Consider the following 16,651-nt stretch of genomic DNA (forward strand, 5'->3'; position numbering starts at 1 on the left):
CCAATTCTGTTAATGAAAAAAAAATGCTTTCGTTTAAAAATGGCATTGGTTGCCAAGGCTGGTACTTGTTGAAACTGGAAATTGAAAGAACTAAGAAAAAAGTATGTTTTGCATTCCTAAAATGTTAGTATTTAACAGTGAAAATGACAAAACTTGAGTCTGTAATACAATGGCTATTATATTATTCATAATCCCATATCCATTAGGTTAACATTTACATTAATTGATAAATTAGTTGTTGTTGTTGTTTTTAGAGGACACTGAGTTGCGCCGCACCCTACAGTCCCTGGCGTGTGGTAAAGCTAAAGTGCTGTTAAAAGCTCCAAAGGTAAGCATTTTTGATTGAACATTGAATATACATGTATACAGAAATTTAGGTAAGTATTTAATACGATCAACTTTATTTAGCAAGGCTTTTAAACGCAAAGACCATCATGTGAGCAAATAAACTTACCTGTATGCAACACTTACCAGGTTGTCTATTCTATGCTATCTTTTTCACATTTTGAATATCATTATATTTGAAAATAAACAATTATACTGCCTATGTTTTCTGTCTTCAACAAAGTGGAAATGCGGCTAAGTTGATAACATATGTAGACTATTTTGTTTATGTATTCATTATAATGGGATACTGATTTTTACACGTTCTATTGATTCATACTCTTTGGGTTTCAAAATCAAAAATAGGATCAAAATTTAAAATATTTTGCGGGGATATAAACTTGAAGTCAAGAGATCATGGGTCCCTGAATTTTGCAAAGGGCCTTTTGATTCATATCAAGATACTCTGTTTAAAATGTTACTACTGGTTTTCTTCTTTGATCACCTTAGGTACATGTAGTTAAGAACAAGTGTGAGTAGTTATTATAGGATTACATTTATTAAAAATATGGAGAAAAAATCCAGATAAACTAACATTTATTGATGCATATCAGCCTCAAGTACTTTCCGCTCAGTAACAATGATTGTTTGAATTTCCATGCACAGAGTAAGGATGTTGAAGCCAGGGACAAATTCAAGTTCAACGACGACTTCAAACACAAGCTCTACCGAATCAAAATCAACCAGATTCAGATGAAAGAAACGGTGCGTTACAGATATGAGTCTTGCTCTGGGAAAACGGGGCTTAATGCATGTGGGGGAAGCACTGTCCCAGGTTAGCCTGCGTGGACTGCAGGGACAGGCTTGTATGGGAGGAGACTTAATGCATGTGTGTGAAGCACTGTCCCAGGTTAGCCTGCCTGGACTGCAGGGACAGGCTTGTATGGGAGGAGACTTAATGCATGTGCGTAAAGCACTGTCCCAGGTTAGCCTGCCTGGACTGCAGGGACAGGCTTGTATGGGAGGAGACTTAATGCATGTGCGTGAAGCACTGTCCCAGGTTAGCCTGTCTGGACTGCAGGAACGACACTTTACCCCTAGAGTGGAATTTTTTGTTAGTTCACCTGAGCTGTGCTCATGGTGAGCTTTTGTGATTGCCTTTTGTCCGTCGTGCGTTGTGCGGCGTCAACATTTGCCTTGTGAACACTTCAGAGGCCACATTTATTGTCCGATCTTCATGAAACTTGGTCAGAACATTTGTCCTATTGATACCTCGACTGAGTTCGAAACTGGGTCATGCTGGGTCAAAAACTAGGTCACTAGGTCAAAATAAAGAAAAACCTTGTGAACACTGTAGAAGTAACATTTGATGCCCAATCTTCATGTAACTTTGTCAAAATGATTGTCTAAATGATATGTTGGTTGAGTTCAAAAATGGTTCCGGTCCGTTGAAAAACATGGCCGCCAGTGGGTGGGGCAGTTTTCCTTATTTGGCTATAGAGAAACCTTGTAAACACTCTAGAGGCCACATTTCTTGTCCGATCTTCATGAAACTTGGTCAGAAGATTTGTCCCAATGATACCTTGGTTGAGTTAGAAGTTGGATCATGCTGGGTCAAAAACTAGATCACAAAAAAGAAAACCTTGTAAACACTGTAAAAGTCACATTTCATGTTCAATCTTCATGTAACTTTGTCAAAAAAGTTGTCTTAATGATATGTTGGTTGAGTTCAAAAGTAGTTTCTGTTGAAAAATATGGCTGCCAGTGGGCGGGGCAGTTTTCCTTATTTTGCTATAAAGAAACCTTGTGAACACTCCAGAAGTCAAAATTTTTTGCCCAATCATTATGATACTTGGTCAAAACTTTGGTTTTATTGATATCTTGGAAGAGTTCGAAAATTGTCCAGATCAGTGAAATGACATGGCCGCCAATAGGCGTGGAAGTTTTCTCTATATGTATATAGTGAAAACAAGTGAACACTCAAGAAGTCACATTTTTGGCCCAATTGTCATGAAATTTGGTCAGAACATTTGTTTCCTAGATACAAGAGTTGAGTTCGAAAATGGTTCTGGTCCATTGAAAAACATGGTGCATTTTCCTTATATTTATATAGTAAAAAAAGCTTGTGAACACTCTAGAAGTCACATATTTTGCCCAATCATCATGAAACTTGGTGAAATCATTGGTTTTATATATATGTTAGATAAGTTCGAAAATGGTCCCGATCGGTCTAAAATCATGGCTGCCAGAGCGGGGGGGCAGTTTTCCTTATATGACTTTAGAGAAACCTTGTGAACACTCTAGAAGTCACAAGTTTTGCCTAATGATCGTGAAACTTAGTAAATACATTGGTTTTATAGAAATCTTGTACAAGTTGGAAAATGGCTCATATCGGTGAAAAAAACACTTTTAAGCTCACCTGATTGCTCAGGTGAGGTCTTAGGATTGGCTCACCTGATTGCTCAGGTGAGGTCTTAGGATCAGTCTTTGTCAGTCGTCCGTCAGTCTGTCCACATTTGGTTTGTAAACACTCTAGCATTCACATTTTTCAAGCATTCTTTTTCAAAGTTGCTGAGAAGCTGTATGGCCACAAGATCTCAGTCAAGTTTGATAATGAGCAAAATCGCATAATAAATGCCAGAATTATTGCCCTAAGATTGTCAAAATGTTCACAATATTATACAAAAACCTTGTAAACACTCTAGAGGTCACAATTTTGTTTCAGATTTTATGAATCTTGGTCATAATATTTATTCCCCCTTTGAAGAAGAGGGGGTATATTGATTTGCACATGTCGATCGGTCCATATCGGTCGGTCCGTCCACCAAATGGTTTCCGGATGATAACTCAAGAACGCTTAGGCCTAGGATCATGAAACTTCATAGTTACATTGATCATGACTAGAAGATGACCCCTATTGATTTTCAGATCACTAGGTCAAATGTCAAGGTCACATTTGGGGGGGGCATATGGGGACTGCGGAACACGTGATATTTTTGTAAGCAAAGTTTGATGTTTGGTCATGAGGGGTCAAAATATAGATCACCAGGTCAAATCTTACAAAAACCTTTTAAACACTCCATACACCAGAGTTTTAGTTCAATATAGATGAAACTTGACCAGGATGTTTGTCTGGACAATATCCATGTCAAGTTTGACGTTTGGTAATGTGGGGAAAAAATCTAGGACATGGGGTCTTATCTTACAAAAACCTTGTAAACACACTAGAGGCCATAGTTTTGGTCCAATAATGATGAAACTTGACCAGGATGTTTTTCTTGTTGATATCTATGCAAAGTTTGACATTGGGTCATGTGGAATCAAAATCTTTGTCACGAGGTCCAAATCTTACAAAAACCTTTTAAACACATGTAGAATTTGCATTACTTGCAAATGTTTGCATTGCAAAAAACCCATGCAAGTGGACAGTACAATAAGCTCACACTGCAAAAGTAAACAGAAGGGAACCAATCTAACATGCTCTAGAGTACTGAATTTTTATGCCCCCAGATCGCATGATCGGGGGTATATTGTTTTTGGCCTGTCTGTCTGTCTGTCTGTCTGTCATTCTGTCTCCAAACTTTAACCTTGGTTAAACTTTTGCAATATTGAAGATAGCTACTTGATATTTGGCATGCATGTGTATCTCATTGAGTTGCACATTTTGAGTGGTGAAAGGTCAAGGTCATCCTTCAAGGTCAAAGGTCAAATATATGGCTTCAAAGTGGCGCAATAGGGGGCATTGTGTTTCTGAAGAACACATCTCTTGTCAACTAAGCAATGAACAAGGCCATGTAAAAAAAGGTGAGCAATCTAGGGCCATCTTGGCCCTCTTGTTTCAAGTACAGTGTAAATGTTACTATTTATATCTCTCAATACTCAATAGTATAATACAAACGTTACTGTTGTAAACTTCAATATTACTTTTAAGAAGAAAAACATGATGGATGTTGCATCTTTGAGAGTTTGAACTAGAATTAGCTCTGTGACTGAAATTTGAACATTTTATATACCCTGGCATTCTATCTATGACACAAAGTCATTTACTGTGATCAGAAATTGGTCATGGAGTGACAGAAAACAGGTTACACTAAAGGCTGTGACCAATAATAGTTCACAAGCTTGAATACCTCTATCTAATAGTAAAATATACATTAATTGTAGACTATTTCAGGGCTCTCGGAAACGCTGAATCAAGCGTATTTGTACGCATAAATTTGAAAAATGAAGCCTATATGAAACCAATTGAGAGTCCCCAGGACGCACCTTTTTTAATAACTTGGATCTTCAAGTCAATCCATTAACAACTAAAACCTGTAGGGCAACCTCCTATTTAAACTCTCAAGCCAACACAATTTATTTCCTCACACCTGTAATAAATCAAGTGCAGTAATGTTTCTAAATTGTTCCATAGTTTTTTACCACATCCCATCCTCTAGGGAGCTAAGCCTGGATGCTTTATCTGACAGTATGAGCATGCTTCCAGTAATGTAGTATTAATTCACGCCTTTGAAATAGCCACTTGCTGATGTGTTACAAATTTACAATTTTAACTTCCTAGAAACTTGCCCCTCAAAGACTGTTGATGTCTGCAAACATCATATTCACAACTTGCAGTATTTTTCAGTCATAGGTTTAATTGATTTCATCTGGTAACACTGTTGTGATTGTCAAAGCATTTTGTATTTAACAGGTTTTATTTTTGTTTCAAATGGAAATATAATTGCAGGGTAATGATGTTTTGTTTACAAAAAAGTAAATGTATATAAGTGTGGTTTGTATGTAAATATATGAAGCACTTTTATGCACATTTTGCCTTACAAGAGTTGTTTATTTTATTTTAGTCTACATGATTTTTTATTTAAGTAACAATAAAGAGAATATAATAAGTGGGATTCTTAATGTACATTTTGTATTTGGGTTTTTAATAATGAAACCAACAATTATATTATCATTTTATATTCATTCTTTATTAAAATGGATTTTTGCTGAAAATTTGAAGACGTGTGCAATATTCATTGGGACTCCTACTTTTTCCTTTTGGACTCCTACTTTTTCCTTTTGGACTCCTACTTTTTCCTTTTGGACTCCTACTTTTTCCTTTTGGACTCCTACTTTTTCCATGTAAGGAGTCCAAGGACTCCTGTTTTAAAATCCTAGTGAGACCCCTGTAATTTAAAACAGGCTATATATACTTTAAGTTAACCTTACATCTGCTAATAATAGCGCAGATTTCTTACCTAATGCCTAAAATTGGGTTTTGCAATGTAAATGTAAACCAGGGACCTGTACAGCTATTTGAATAGGTCCCTGTTTACTATAAAAATGACTCAGAAGTCAGTATTCCAAAATAGTGTACAATGGATACAAAATAAGTTGAAGACCTTTCTTACTAGATACAAGGTTTAAATGCTTCATTTCCAAACCTGATGAGCAGCAAACACCATGAAACCTGAACAGACTGCAAGTTACTTGTTTGATGTTCTGGTTTTATGCCAGATGCATATAGCCATTTTTACTTTCCTTCTCAGGGGGAAAGAGTTATCAATACTATTTCATACACTATTTTAGCAAGAAGAAAATGTGAGCACGACAGAGCGGGTGTTCCAGGACCGTCAGTACCAGGTGGATGCAGCCATTGTGCGCATCATGCAGACGAGGAAGAGTCTCACACATAACCTTCTGATATCAGAGCTCTTCAATCAGTTGAAATTCCCTGTCAAGGTCAGTTGTATACGACACACGCTTTGATGAGTCTAGCTCTGAAAAAATGGGCTGAATGCATGTGCGTAAAGTGTCACCTGAGATAAGCCTTGAAGTCCTACTAGTCCGCTAAATCTAATCAGGTATGACTTTTTCCGCGGTAATGGAATTTTTCATTTAAACAAAGTTTCTTCTGAACAAAAATCCAGTTTGTATGGAAAGTGTTGTCCCTGATTAGCCTGTGCGTACTGCACAGAATTATCATGGACGACACTTTATGCACATGCATAAATCCCATTTTTCCTAATAAGCGGCTTTTATAAAAAATGTATTTCATACAGTGATGTTACTAAGAGCCTGGTGGGGGGGGGGGGAGGTACATCACTCTTCTGGTTTTACTCAATTATTGAGCAGCACCCATCAACGTTATGTAGTTTTATGAAAAATGTGCCGTGCTCTGTGAAAAAGGGGTTTAACGCATGTGCCTAAAGTGTGGTCCCAGATTAGCCTGTGCAGTCTTCACAGGCTTATGAGGGATGACACTTTCCGCATTTATGATATTTTTCATTTCAAGATAGTCTCTTCTTAGCAAAAATCCAGTTTAGGCGGAAAGTGTCGTCCCTGATTAGCCAGTGCAGACTGCACAGGCTCATCTGGCACCACACTTTATGCACATGCATTAAACCCCCTTTTCACAGAGCATGGCTCAAATATACTTTAATTCCCCTCCTTTTAGAAATTATCCCGCTCCTTTAAAAGCTCTATATGCCATATTATTCTATGTTTTAAGCGTGGTAAGTATATCTACAGTCTTCTAATATCAACTGAAAGTGCCAGTCAAGGACTGTTTTATTCACACTTTTATTCTACCTATAGAAGTTATTATGCTGGAACATGTGTTCCCACAATCTTTTCAAATCCAAGATCTGACAAATCAGTGCTCTTCAATTCACTGAAAATCCCTTTCAAGTTGGGTTTATACGCAGTTTTATTAAATACCTGCTTTATGTTCCCAAAAAATACAAGTTGTATCAATCGGTAAAATACAACTGCACAGAAATAATTCCTCTATTATGCGACTCACTAGTTTTTCAATTCTGTATTACCATACTAGCCCGACTACTTTTAATGACGTCACTGTGAATTCAGAAAATTATAAGAGCATTCTTGGTTATTTATATACGCTTAAACTCATTTTTTTAACTTAAATGATTCAAAGTTGTATATAATAAAAGGAATATTACGCAAGTCTATTGTTACAAGTGTTTGTATCAGTCTCGTGGCATGCGCTATTTAGTATCACACTCGAGGATCCGCCTCTCGTGAGATACGTCATCACACAACCCACTTGATTGATACAAACACATGGAACAATTGACTAGCGTAATATTCCGTAAATATTCTTGAATAAGTTTTTATGCAGGTGCAATTACACAACAAAAATGTAAATGCATTTTCTGTTTGCAGCCGGCTGACTTGAAGAAGAGAATTGAAAGTTTGATAGACAGAGATTACATGGAGAGAGACAAAGATAACCCCAATTCATACAACTATGTAGCCTAAATAAACTTTCAAGTAGTAAAAGTTTGGGTTGTTTCCCTTTGTATAATAGGGTTATCTACCTCAAAAGATTGATTTCATTTAAAATCTAATGATGAAAAATGGGAAGGAAGTGAAAAGTTATGTCTTTATTTTGTGTTAAAAAAGGTTTAATTATATTTCAGTAGTTGTGCTGGTTGAAATAACAGTGTATATTTTAACTTTCATTACATGCAGTACATACAGTTTTCAAATCCAACCCTTGTATTGTGGATGGATCGCTTAAAGCGGGACTGCATGATTTTGTCAAATATTTATTAATTAATATAAAATGTGTAAAAAACTTATACATATATTTCAATATAAATTAAAATAAAAGTTAAGAAGAACATTTTGTGTTATTGTAACATATTTTTATCAATATATTACTCTTTAATACATATAAAAACCATGCAGTCCCGCTTTAGTGGTTTTTTAAGTGAACAATTATCGCAACAAATTGGTGATGATTCTTGCGAAATTTTTTCATTTATTTAAGACAATTATTATTCAATACTTTTGTTGCTCCATTATGATTTTGTTCAATGTTAAAGATTGTGTTCTGACAAAACTTGGGTACTTATTCGCAAAGAGAATATTTAATTACTGATAAGTTTATGTAATAAAGTATTATGTATATAAAAGATTTGTGTTAAGAGGTTAAAAAAGGACAAAGAGAGGAAGGAGAGATAATTTGTTGGCTTTTGTGTGCTGAGTTATTTATAGCGTTTACCTTTGCATTGATACAAACTTCACATCACTTTTATATTGTACTGACTGTATGATCAGTTACAGATCTCAGTGAAAAAAATGGGTTTTTTTACTAAAAAATATTATAAATATGATAATTCAATCTTAAAATTATCTAAAGCAGTCATTAAAGATCTCTTCTTCTATTGAAAATAGTAACATGAAATAAAAGATTGTATATTGTGTGATTTTGTTGATTTAAATGAGCTTATTTCTTTTCTTTACTGAAGCATTAACAATTCCCTATCAATTAAAGTCTGAAGAAGTTTCTTAAGCTGTGCTTATCATAAATAGTGGTAAGGCTCACCCATTAAAATAACTTTTTGATCTTTTAAAGACACACTTAAATAATAAATACACTTTTTATAGAGAAAGTTCACTTCATTGTGGACTATCCATAATACTCTGATTACGAAAGATATTGTACCTATTAATGTGTGTTAAAGAAATCAGCCGGTGCTGGGAATAAATGGGCCTAATGCATGTGTCATCCCAGATTAGCTTGTGCATTCAACACAGGCTTATCAGGGTCTACACTTTCCAGCTAGACTAGATTTTCTTTAAGAAGAGACTTCCTTTAAACAAATAAATCTTTAAGAGCGGAAAGTGTCGTCCCTGATTAGTCTGTGCGAACTGCAAATGCTATATGGGATGACATAACACATTTGCAATAAGTCCGGTATTCCCAGAACATGACAAAACCATCTTATCATCTGTGAAATTCTATTTGCAGTACATTGGTAAATTATAACTTTCATATGTTTACCTTAGTTGTTAGTTCAAGTTGAGTTTGGCTGGCTACTGTTTGTGTTTCTGTTTACTATTACTACCACACCTGAATGCTTTATGCCGTTGGTGATATTGGTTTAATTGAGAATTATAGTGCTTGATGCTTTCGGTAAGTCTTTTCTTAAGCCCGAGTGCTATTCCTTTTGTTCTATATTGTTCAATTGGATTATTTTTTAATTCGATTGCTTTATATATATTTAAATCGGAACTTATGGGTATTTAAACACTCACTTGAAATGTCAGATGTGAATTGTACATGTTTATAGATACATAAACCGCTGTTAAATACAAGGCCATATTTTTATGTTTTATATATGTCTTATGTGTTGTAATTTGTGGCCCGTTTTGACCTGTAACCTGTTTGACTCGTAGTCGGCTGGACTTTAGATCGGCTTGCTTTGCTACCCGTTTCAAACTTTTTTTTTAGCATTCTTTGTTAATAATATATCGGTAAACCATATAAACATGTTTCCATATGCTTTGTTGTTTGTAAAGTTGTACATACTATGTTTGATTGTTCAACATTGAATTTGGTTTCGTATAATAAAAATAGTGAATACACGAAGCATTTTTGTGTCTCGCATTGTACTAACACATGAAAATAATATTATAATGTATGCATATTATGTATACGTCGATCGCAATATGCTGTTGACTCTTAATAAACGGTCGTCTGTGATTTACAAAGATCTAAACTGTTTATTCCTAGGTCTTTGGTTATACCGTGAAAAACGTGAAGTTGTACAACGTACTGAGTGCCCATTGACACAATGAAATGTTCCCAAATTCAACTTTCTGATATAGCTATACATTTATGCAAATCGGATTTACTAGATGTCATTCACGCGTTTGGGTATTAGCGTATTCTGACAAAAGTTTAATTTACTTAGTGGTATCGCTTTGAAAAAGAATTAAACAATACATATGTTCATGTATCCCAATAAAGGTGGTCTTAGCGTTTACAGCGTTCTATAAACCACCCTGACGAAAGTTATCTAGCTATGACTAAAGCAACACTTCTGACAGAGATTAAAACTTTAACCCAGAAAAGACAAATATAAATGATTTAAAGATATACCGTATGACAAATAGGCAATAAATCGAAAATCAATAGTTTTTATGCGGACGTCTACAGAATTTTGACGTATGCAGAGGTTACAGACAACTATATCTGTCTATGTTTGAGCGTGTATCCGTGAAAAAAAACAGAAAAAAAAACAGCGGGAAACGAGAAATTTCACTTTGATTAATTGACGCATTGTAATGGAAGTTCAGATCTTTCATAATAACGAATTTTATAATTAAGGCGCTTGCCAGAGGTTAACATTTCAGCGAAAGAAAATAACAGCTTAAGTCTGTCTTAAATGACCCAATTAAAAACAATTCGTCTGGACGCCATTGTATACTTTCCTCGCGGAATCAAATTAAATAATGTGACGTTGTTGTCCCTGTATGCCGAAGAACCGATCGTTTCTATTTGCATCGCCAGAAAAGGGTACAAAAGTCGCATAACATTTTCGATCACATGTTGTACGATTCCCAATTTAATAAGAATATGCAATGGCATGCATCAATCTTTCAATTATATTTTTCATTTTTTGTTTTTGCAGGTCTATCATTCGTCATGCGTCGACATACGTCACTCGTACGTGAACATTTTATTCAAATGGCCTCCCCTTATCCACTGGGCAGATTTTAACGAAACCTAACAGAAATGATGCTTAGATGACCCTTTTAAATTTGTTCGAATCACTCCAATCCATATGTTGGTCACTAGAGCTTAAACATATTTCAACTCTGACAAAAATCTTTTATTAAATCGGGAGGGTCAGGGGTTTATTGTTTTGTGTGTAACATTATACAGGGGTCTTCTACTAAGTTTGTTCAATTTATGCCCCTCGGGTCAAAACTTGCAACGTCCCAGGGGTCGCATGATTTATATCGACGTTCTTTTAACAATAAATACATATCCCCATGTCTTTCAAAATTTCACAGACTCCGTAACGATACACTACGATTGCTGTTTTATTTCACGACTTGATCGACTTTGTCCACGATTATGGCGAGGACTTGCTCCCAATGATGTTTCAGCCTGACACATGAGCCGCGTTCTGGAATAAATGGGTCAAATTCATGTGCGTACAGTGTCGTCCCAGATTAGCCCGTGCAGTCCGCACAATCAGAGACGACACTTTCCGCAAAGACTTGATTATCGTTTAAAAAAATCCATAAAAACGGAAAGTGTCGTTCCTGATTAACCTGTGTGGACTGCACAGGCTATTCTGGGACGACACCTGTCGCACATGCATTAAGCCCAGTTTTCCCAGAACGCGGCTTTATTATAAAATTCAGTCCTTGCATATCGACATCAATAATACTAAGCGTAGGCGTTCAAAAAAATGCCGATTACAATTGTAGCGCTCGAAGTTACGATCTGATATGATCTCCGCGATTAAGATTGTAATTTCAATCGTGATGCGAATAGATTATTGTAACAGTAGCAGATTTCGAAAAAATGCATTTTTTAATTACGAGTCGAATGGCTAGTACACGTTCTGATAATTTTAGTCAACGATGTCATATTACATGTCAAGAATAAACTTTAACCATTCCCGGTGGGATAATTATTCCTTTTATACCTAATGATAAACAAGGGACAAAATTGTCACAAAACAAGGTTTTCAAAAAAATATATTTATAACTAGAGCTTTGTCACAGACGTTACGTATAACCCCACATGCTGCATTGACACAGAATAGTTTGCATGCTGTCTTCACAAAACAAGAGAAGCTAATTTATGGCAATTTATAAGAATTAGAATGCCATTATCATTTATGGCCATTTTGACCTTTGAACTATTGAATTCTTTCGCATGACACGCCGTCCAATGACTGTGAACAAAATTAATGTACAGAGTCATTTTAAAATCTCACAATGAATGACATAGTTATGGCCCGGACAAGCTCATTTAAGGTCATTTTTTGACTTTTGAACCCCAAGTATGACCTTGACCTTTGAGACATCGACGTAATTCTTTCGCATGACACACCGTCCAATGATTGTGAACAAATGTACCGAGTAATTTCAAAATCTCACAATTAATGACATAGTTATGGCCCGGACAAGATCGTTTATGGCCATTTTTTACATTTGAACTCAAAGTGTGACCTTGACCTTGGAGATATCGAAGTAATTCTTTCGCATGACATACCGTCCAATGATTATGAACAAATGTACCGAGTTATTTTAAAATCTCACAACGAATGACATAGTTATGGCCTGGACAAGACCATTTATGGCCATTTTTGACCTTTGAACTCACAGTGTGACCTTGACGTTGCAGATATTGACGTAATTCTTTCGCATGACACACCGTCCGATGATGGTGAACAAATGTGCCAAATGGTTTTAATATCTCACAATGAACGACATAGTTATGGCCTGGACAAGCTCATTTATGGCCAATTTGGACTTTGAACTCAAAGTGTGACCTTGACCTTGGAGATATCGACGTAATTCTTTCGCATGACATACCGGCCAATGATGGTGAACAAATGTGCCAAATGATTTTTAAATCTCACAATGAACGAAATAGTTATGGCCCGGACAAGCTTGTTTCGCCCGCCCGCCCGCCAGCCCTTCCGCCGACATTCGCCAATCTAATAGCCAGTTTTTTCCTTCGGAAAACCTGGTTAAATATGATATTTCTGCAGTCAAATAACAGCAGTGAAAATAAACACATTGTTTTCGGAACTTCTTTTTCTATTTTTAGATTATCATATCAAGATTTACTTCAAGATTTATATATATATTTTTTATGATCACGAGTGAATTAAAAACGGTATTCCATCGAATGCAACAACTTTTCTTTTTATTTTATGCTTTTTTTCAACGTTTATTAATATTGCAAAAGGGTTTGACCGGAGAATTTCGCTGGTATAATGACGTCATTTGGTGCATTGAAAATGTATTGAGGCTCGCCATGGGAGAAAGGGTAACTTTTCAGCGAAAGGGAAACAGCTGTTAATTATTTTCGTGAAAAGGTGGCATAAAAGAAACAGAAAGTTTTGCGCCACTCGTGAAAATATATTTTCTATGATCTCTCGTTTAATAACAAACAATCTTACACTGACATGAACAAATATCCTCTATTTAATAACAAAATTGAGCACGAGTACAAAGAAAATAAAGGAGCCACGCTCTGAGAAAACGGGACTTACTGCATGTGCTTTAAGTGCCGTCCAGATTTGCAGCCCACGCAGGCTAATCAGGGACGGCATTTCCCGCCAAAACTGGATTTTCTCTTATAACATACTTCCTTTAAACGAAAAATATACATGTAATAATAGCGGAAATGTCGTCATTTATTAGCCTCTACCTTTCAAGTCAAGTCAAGTCAAGTAAATTTTATTTACAAAGTCAGATACACAAACAAGTAACATAATCTCTAATGAGCTTTTTAAACCGACTTTCAAGTACATATAAATGCATACACATAAAAAGCATGTTAAGATCACTGTTAAGATAATGTTAAAACAAACTTTCTAAATAATGCATGTATCACCACAGACAATATTATATATATGTTATTATAATGCTATTGTAGTACATCTAAGTGAAAAGGTACTAGGTAGGATATAGGTACAATAAACATATAAAACCTTACATACGAAGATTATAAAACCTGTGCTGTAGCTATATGTCTAAAAACTTCCATAAAAGAAAGAGAGTAAAACACTGAAAGACGAATATGGACACAAGAATCCGACAACTAAAACATGTAAGAAATAAAAAAAATCCCTTCAAATTAGATGTGTGAAGAAATTAGCAGCAACTGCCTCACAAGGCAGAGTATACATATAATTAAATGTATGCACTTTAAGCATTGCTCTACGAACAGCAAAAAAACCTGTGCACATGGAGTCAATTATTATACTAACTAGTATACTATTCCTTTATGAGAACGTCGCAAATGACTAACGTACGTAGAGTCAGCGCATACACCGTACTTTATATTAAGTTAAATAATTTATTATCTTTGTGATTCCTACAGGTACTACCAATACAGTGGCAATAGTGAATATACAAGAAATTAACGAAGTACAAGAAGTTAGCATAGAAGTGCAAATTTTCTGTGTATTATACACATTATAGAACAGAACAGAACAGAAAGTTTATTCGTATAACTTGAACCAGTCTAGTTCATCATTATAAATACAAAACTGACAATATGTAAGCAAGAAGCACATGCATAGCAGTAGTAGGAAAGTAAGAAACTCGCGGCCATCTTGTGAGTGAGGTGCTGAGGTGCGGGTCAAATCGATCGATATTAACAACAAGAAGTCACGCACAAATGACAGGTGAATTACACAGGTGAATTACACGCTCATTACACCGAAAACAATCAACATCGATTTATGACCATACTCCCTGAGCTAAATACTTACGTAACACCGGGTGAAAACAAATAACTCACACCTTTGCACATGGACTATCGATCGATTTGACCCGCACCTCAGCACCTCACTTACAAGATGGCGGCGTGTTTCTTACTTTCCTACTACTCATAGCAATTCAAAAGTTACAAACATAGTATATAAAATGCGTTAAATAAGGCGGATTTGGCCAGTATATTACTAGACGTTTGAATTCAATGTCTCAGTTCACATTTTAAAAGCATTTTTACAATACTTTGCGAGATTCGTTAGAACTTAAGTGTTAGTATTTGTTAACAAAAACTTCAATGTTGCAAACTAGGTCGGTTATAATAGAATTTGTCGATATGCAGTTTTCTAATATGAGTATAAATATGACATTCAATTACAAAATGATATTGGTAGTAAAACACAATTCATATGAGCTGCGCTCTGGGAAAACGGGTCTTAATGCATGTGCGTAAAGTGTCGTCCCAGATTAGCCTGTGCAGTCCGCATTAAGATGTTAATCATTTGTATTTACCTCCGTTTATTAAATGGTGAAATTGAAATTTAAGCCAACATAAAACTATGAAAGGGTTTGGACGTTTTTTGAGGTAGGTGAGATAATCTGAAACAAACATTCATGTGGTTTGTGTGCCTTGTAGTAATTGAATAAAAGAAACCAAACGCATTTATCTGATAGCGTTTCTTTCATTCACTGAAATAGTACACTGTTTTCAATCGGAAATCATAACACTACGCGGGCCCGAACTTGTTTCTCGTTGGCTTTCTTTTACCAATCGTGATACATCGGCTATCCCCGGAATCCCCCGTAAGATAGGCAATAAATTGTCTGCTGATCCAGAGTATTTCTTTTACGTGCGGTTCCATTTAACCTGCCGTCAACGCGGCTCTCGGATGTATGAAAATCGCTCTGAGAAAAACGGGGTTTAATGCATATACGTAGTGTCGTCGCAGATTAGCCCGTGCAGGCTAATCAGGGACGACACTTTTCGCTTGTATGATATTTTTCGTTTAAAGTAAGTCTCTTCTTAGCGAAAATCCATTAAAGGTGGTAAGTGTCGTCCCTGATGAGCCTATGCGGACTGCACAGGCTACTCGGGGACGGCACTTTTCGCTTGTATGGTATTTTTCGTTTAAAGTAAGTCTTTTCTTAGCGTAAATCCATTAAAGGTGGTAAGTGTCGTCCCTGATGAGCCTATGCGGACTGCACAGGCTACTCAGGGACGGCACTTTTCGCTTGTATGGTATTTTTCGTTTAAAGTAAGTCTTTTCTTAGCGTAAATCCATTAAAGGTGGTAAGTGTCGTCCCTGATAAGCCTATGCGGACTGCACAGGCTACTCGGGGACGGCACTTTTTGCTTGTATGGTATTTTTCGTTTAAAGTAAGTCTTTTCTTAGCGTAAATCCATTAAAGGTGGTAAGTGACGTCCCTGATGAGCCTATGCGGACCACAGATGGAAGTAACGTACCTTGGATAGTATTTTTTTTATGAGCCCAATATATTCAAATAAATATATTAAATCATGTTTAATGAGAAAATAATTGACAAAGAGCCATGAAAAAAAATCCCCACCCTCTGATATTGGAATCATAAGTTATGTTACGAAAGGTACGTTACTTCCACCTGTGATGCGGACTGCACAGGCTAATCGGGGACGACACTTTTCGCTCATGCATTAAGATCCTTTTTTACCAGAGCGAGACTCATACAACTGATTCTCAAATCTGCAACATTTCAGCGTGGTGTAAACCCGTATGCATGTTACGTAATACTAGTAAAGCATGATTGGTACTCATTCGAAAGAAAATGTCAGCCTTCGCGCGATGATTTGACTGTCAATTCCAATCATATGTCTTCCCGTCATTTTGAATGTAAAGACTGCTGGAAATAAGTAAACAAAAGGGAGATACTATTGTGAAATTAAGCATACTGACTATAAAGGCTTCAAAGATCTGTGCAATTTGCATTTGTCATTATTAACCTCATTGACTTTTGTTTATTTATCTTTTTGTTTTTGCTGAAGTCATGCCGAAGACCAGTAAGCAGGGATTTGACCGAGAAAAAG

General features: G+C 36.0%; 1 protein-coding gene across 4 annotated transcripts in view; it reads left to right on the forward strand.

Annotated features, from left to right (window-relative positions):
• LOC127833976 (cullin-4A-like) overlaps window positions 1-9,709 on the forward strand; it is a 43,733-nt gene extending 34,024 nt beyond the window's left edge. For all 4 annotated transcript variants that reach the window (XM_052359500.1, XM_052359499.1, XM_052359501.1 and 1 more), the window contains 4 exons: window positions 255-328; window positions 991-1,089; window positions 5,896-6,048; window positions 7,495-9,709. In XM_052359500.1, coding sequence (XP_052215460.1) covers window positions 255-328; window positions 991-1,089; window positions 5,896-6,048; window positions 7,495-7,590 — 422 coding nt within the window. In that variant the 3' untranslated portion in view covers window positions 7,591-9,709. The remainder of the gene's footprint in view (window positions 1-254; window positions 329-990; window positions 1,090-5,895; window positions 6,049-7,494) is intronic.
• Window positions 9,710-16,651: the final 6,942 nt, after the last annotated feature.

The sequence above is a fragment of the Dreissena polymorpha genome, chromosome 6 (assembly GCF_020536995.1).
Source record: "Dreissena polymorpha isolate Duluth1 chromosome 6, UMN_Dpol_1.0, whole genome shotgun sequence".
NCBI lineage: Eukaryota > Metazoa > Mollusca > Bivalvia > Myida > Dreissenidae > Dreissena > Dreissena polymorpha.